Source organism: Hordeum vulgare, chromosome 3H, assembly GCF_904849725.1.
Source record: "Hordeum vulgare subsp. vulgare chromosome 3H, MorexV3_pseudomolecules_assembly, whole genome shotgun sequence".
NCBI classification, from domain to species: Eukaryota; Viridiplantae; Streptophyta; class Magnoliopsida; order Poales; family Poaceae; genus Hordeum; species Hordeum vulgare.
The window spans coordinates 5,793,248-5,798,040 of record NC_058520.1 but is presented as its reverse complement, the minus strand read 5'-3'; the positions used below and the strand labels follow the sequence as shown (position 1 = coordinate 5,798,040).

Sequence of the window (4,793 nt, the reverse complement as noted above, 5' to 3'; positions counted from 1 at the left end):
ATCGGACCCTGAGACACAAAAATAAAATGTCAACCGGGATTCGGCTGGCTAATGGGCCAAGTAGTGCGTTGGGTCGGCCCATTTTATTTTTTTAGTTAGACTGCCAAAAAAGTCTGTCGTGTGGTCTAAAAAACTTAAAAACAAAAAAATGAATACAAAACGTTCATAAAGGCGAAATAAGTTAATAAAAAAGGCTGCCCTTTAAAAAAATGAAAATATATATATAAAATAAAATGAATTTTTTTTATAAAAAAAAGAGTAAAAGAAAAAGAAAAAGAAAAACATACGCTGGGCAGCTGCAACAGCTGGAGCTAAAGTCAGCAGCTCTATATTGACCAGCAAATGTGATTTTTCAGGTTAGCACGTACAATATTTTCACTAGCTATGGAATATTCAGACAAGTAGTAGTGCTGCAGCAAAAACATTTCTCTTAAGAAAAATAGAGCGTGTGTAATTTTCCGTGCGGCATTTCAAAATCTATTTAAGTATTATTAAAATAGTACATGCCATCTTAAAATTTATTTAAATATAATAAAAATATTATGTTGCATTTCAGAATAAATTGAAATATTATAAAGATAGTACGTGGCATTTTAAAATATAGTTAGATATTATAAAAATAGTACGTGGCATTTCAAAATATATTTAAATATTAAAAAAACAGTACGTGGCATTTCAAAACATATTTAAATATTATAAAACTAGTACATGGCATTTCAAAATTTATTTAAATACTATTAAAATAGTACGTGACATTTCGAAATATATTTAAATATTATAAAAATAGTACGTGGCATTTCAAAATAGTACTTGTCATTTCTAAATCCATGATTATTTCTTCAAAATTGGTGAATTTGTTTTCTCATTTTTTTATTTCCGTAAATATTGTGAAGTCCGAGAGCGAGATAGGCTTGATTGGGCTGGCTCAGTCATTTTCGCGCGTGCCCGCGCAGCGCAGCCCAATCCCGACGAACCCAGGGTTCTTTTTAAACCGGGATTGCATAGTTTAAGGTGTAATCGATAGGGATTTTGAATTAAAGGTTCATTTCGCCAATCTCTATAAATTTAGAGTTCAAAATGGACATTTTTCTATATCATAGTAGGAACAACTTTGGTTGAAACATTTAAGATATATAGGTAAGTGACTATACCCATGAGTGAACTGTTTTTTGATACCTTTATATACTTATCTTAGTTAAATTGACTTTCACACTGTAAACTGTCAGCTCACTTATTCATATCTTTTTTTTTACTTTATAAGGAAAACAACACAATCACACACGCGCTTCATGACTCCGCCTGCTAGTAAAATACTCCCTCCGTTTAAAAAAAATTGTCTTAGATTTGTTTGAATATAAATGTATTTAATCACGTTTTAGTATTTTGATACATTCATTTCTAGACAAACCTAAAATAACAATTTTGGGATGGAGGGAGTAAATATCACCTTGTGACTGACACGACTATTGAGATCTGAATTGTGTTGGATCTTCCACGGTGAAAGAAAGGTTGGTATGCATGATTGGTACAGATCCAACGAGTCTAAAATCGAGCCCTAGTTAATTCGCAGTAGCCTTGGCAGCGTTCTTGGTGTGTATGAACCTGACGTACTCGACGACCCGGTCGACGTCCTGGAGCAGCTCCACGGCGGCGTCGAGCTCGCCGAAGCGCCGCAGCCACGCCGCCAGCAGCGGCGTCCTGCCTTCATCCTGGAATAGCCTCTCGCCGGAGACCCTGGCTACGGCGTGCACGTACGAGACCGCGCCGCCCACCACGACGTCGACGTACCCGACGCTTTCACCGCCGAAGAAGCATCCTTTCCTGCCCCCGTCGGTGCACTCCCCCAGCCCACGCTCCAGCCCGTCCGCCGCGTCGACCACCTTCTTCATCCACGCCGCCCGCTCCTCCTCCGTCCCTGCCCGGAGCGCCCTGTCCCACGGCGCGCCCAGCTCGTCGTCGAAGTATGCCGCCCAGAACCTCGCCACGGCGCGCTCGTGCGGGTCGGCGGGGAGGAGGGTGGGAGGTCCGAAGGCCTCGTCGACGTACTGGAGGATGGCCTGGGACTCGCAGACGGGGCGGCCGCGGTGGATGAGGACGGGCACGGCGCGGTGGACGGGGTTGCAGCGGAGGAGCAGGTCGCTCTTGCTGCGCAGGTCCTCCTCCACGTACTCGTACCGCACGCCCTTGAGCCGCAGCGCCAGCCGCACCCGCGTCACGAACGGGCTCCCCCAGTGGCCCAGCACCGTCACCTCGCCCTCGTCTCCGGCCATCGATCGAGCCCAGGCTTGGACTAAAATCCGGCGCGGTGCTCGTCGTGTACGGCGCGGTGGTTCAGTTGGGTGGGTATATATAAAATCCTTAATGCTTGTAGTTGGCATTCGCTTGCTTCAGCATGAATCTTCTTCCCGGCTTTATCTTGGGAAGAAGATCAATCAAGAAAGATTAAACAATGTTATCTTCCACGCTAAATAACGGATGCATCGAGCCAGCTGCCTAGACTCTAGAGAGCATCACATCACATTGCACGTTCAACGTTTGACCAAACAATTTGATTTTAGAAAAACTGTCATTACACAATTATTTTTTCAGGTTATCTACAGAACCACGATTTAAATTCGTACGTGGTCGTTATTTAATCATGCGGACTCCAGAGAGTATATGGCTATTGGGTGCAACCGATGAAAGATGACCGGACAGGCTATCTTCAGTCGATTAGATGATAAATTAATAATATGCTAAGTGTATAGACATTGTAGCTTACTTTTGATTTCACCAGATGTGTGAGTTTTCAACTGTTCCCAGCACTTGTTTTTACACTCAGTTTGTGAGCTCTTTGCGGATCTAAGACTTTATGCTTAAATTAATAAATATAGTTGCATGCATCGATTGATACAAAGGTTGAGGGCTTGGTTCTTTTTTTTTTTTTTTTGAAAGCAACAGCATCTCTAACATCAAACACTTCAAACACATACGAACTGTCATCTCTAAATTCATCTTTTGCTTTCGAGCATTTCTCCCAAACTCTAGCGAACCACAAAAGACCAAACCTGAACATGTCGAACAAACCTCAAAGATTTTGAATAGTATCTTGACTGTCATCTCTAACCTGAAACACTTCAAACACATATGAATTGTCATCTCTAACTTCATCTTGTGCTTTCAAGCATTTCTCTCAAACTCTGGTGAACCGCAAAAGACCAAACCTGAACATGTCGAACAAACCTCAAAGATTATAAATAGTATCTTGAGTCCCACCCCAAATAGGTGGGAATCTGAGATCAACGACCCTACTCCTGGGACATACTCCTTTGCAAGGCAGACTGTTGAACCGCTGGTTTATCGGCATACACTTGTACATTTTTATACACATTTAATGTTTCTGAACTACAGGATTAACATTTATCAAAGTAATTGTTTATGAATACGTGCCAAACATCCTTCAAATTTTTGAATTATACAAACATATTTAGAACTATGCGAACATGTTTTAAAACCAATTCACGAACATATTTTTTTAACTTGTAAGCATTTTTTAAAAGAAATGTACATTTTTTTGATCGTATGAAACCTTTTCTAACAGCAGTTTTTTTTCTTACATTGTATATATATTTTTAATTGACATGTGCATTCTTTGGAAACATGTGATTTTATAAATGTTGTAATGTTTGTAATGCAATATTTTAAAAAACTAAGCTACTCCATCTGTCTCTTAATTGACGATCAAATGAATGTATCTAGACATATTACAATGCTAGATACATTTGTTTGAGCGTCAATTAATATGAAACGGAGGAAGTAACAACATTTTACGCCGTGTTGGCATTTCAAAGTACAATAACTAAATTACTTTCCGAAGTATATGTATTTAGAATGTCTCAGAATATAAACAAAATTTTAAAAAAAACTATATGGCGAACTAATGCACATTGGTCGGCTGAACTTAGCGCGTTCCCTAAGGCGAGGCGTTCCTCTATCGTCTCTCTATAAGCCCGGCAAATGTTAAATGCAGCAGATCCTATAAGAGAGAGAGATGTGTGGCTCTATACGTGCGGTGGGTGGTTCATTTTCTTTTTCTTTTTCCCTTCCCCTTTTCTTTAGATAGTTGGATGGACGTGACCAATGACATTAATCCATGGCAAAATTTGTAGGGGAGCTCCTACATGCCGCTCAATGCGGCACGCAGCCCTGCACCGCACAGAGGGCCCGGACTGGGCCGGCCCAGTTTTACTTTTTTTCTGTTACTTTTTTCTTCTCTACTTATTTTCTTTTTTTTCGTTCGTTTTTTCTTTTTTTATTTGAAGAAACTATATTTTTCGAATTTGCATGACAATTTTGAAAAATCATGAAGAAATTTGAAAGTGTGATCAATTTTTTAGAGCCCAAATATTTTTTAAATCTTGAGAACAAAATTTTCAAAACGAGAACCATTTTGAAGCACCCTGAACAAATTTGAACGCGCAAAAAAAATTGTTAAGCACGAACATTTTTTAAATTTTGAGAATAAATTTTGAAACTGCAAACAATTTTAGGAAACGTGAACAAATTTGGAAGCGTGAACAATTTTTCAAAGCAGGAACATTCTTTGAATCTTGAGAACAAAATTTGGGAAAAGGTGAACAATTTTGAAAAATCCTGAACAAATTTGAAAGCGAGGACATATTTTTAAACCACGAACATTCTTGGAATTTTGAGAACAAACTTTGAAACTGAGTACAATTTTTTTTTAAATGAACAAATTTGGACGCTTGAACAATTTTTTAAAGCACGAATTGTTTTTAAATCTAAGGAACAAA

At 39.2% G+C, this 4,793-nt stretch overlaps 1 protein-coding gene across 1 annotated transcript; it reads right to left on the bottom strand.

Moving 5' to 3' along the window:
* Positions 1-1,466: 1,466 nt before the first annotated feature.
* LOC123442418 (probable glutathione S-transferase GSTU6) lies at positions 1,467-2,378 on the bottom strand. Its single transcript, XM_045118455.1, has one exon. The coding sequence runs from the start codon at positions 2,376-2,378 to the stop codon at positions 1,560-1,562; it is 819 nt and encodes a 272-aa protein (XP_044974390.1). The 3' UTR covers positions 1,467-1,559.
* Positions 2,379-4,793: the final 2,415 nt, after the last annotated feature.

What these genes read in the sequence shown, in the direction of transcription:
- LOC123442418 (XM_045118455.1), bottom strand. Translation starts at nt 2,378, where the DNA reads ATGCCAACTACAAGCATTAAGGATTTTATATATACCCACCCAACTGAA.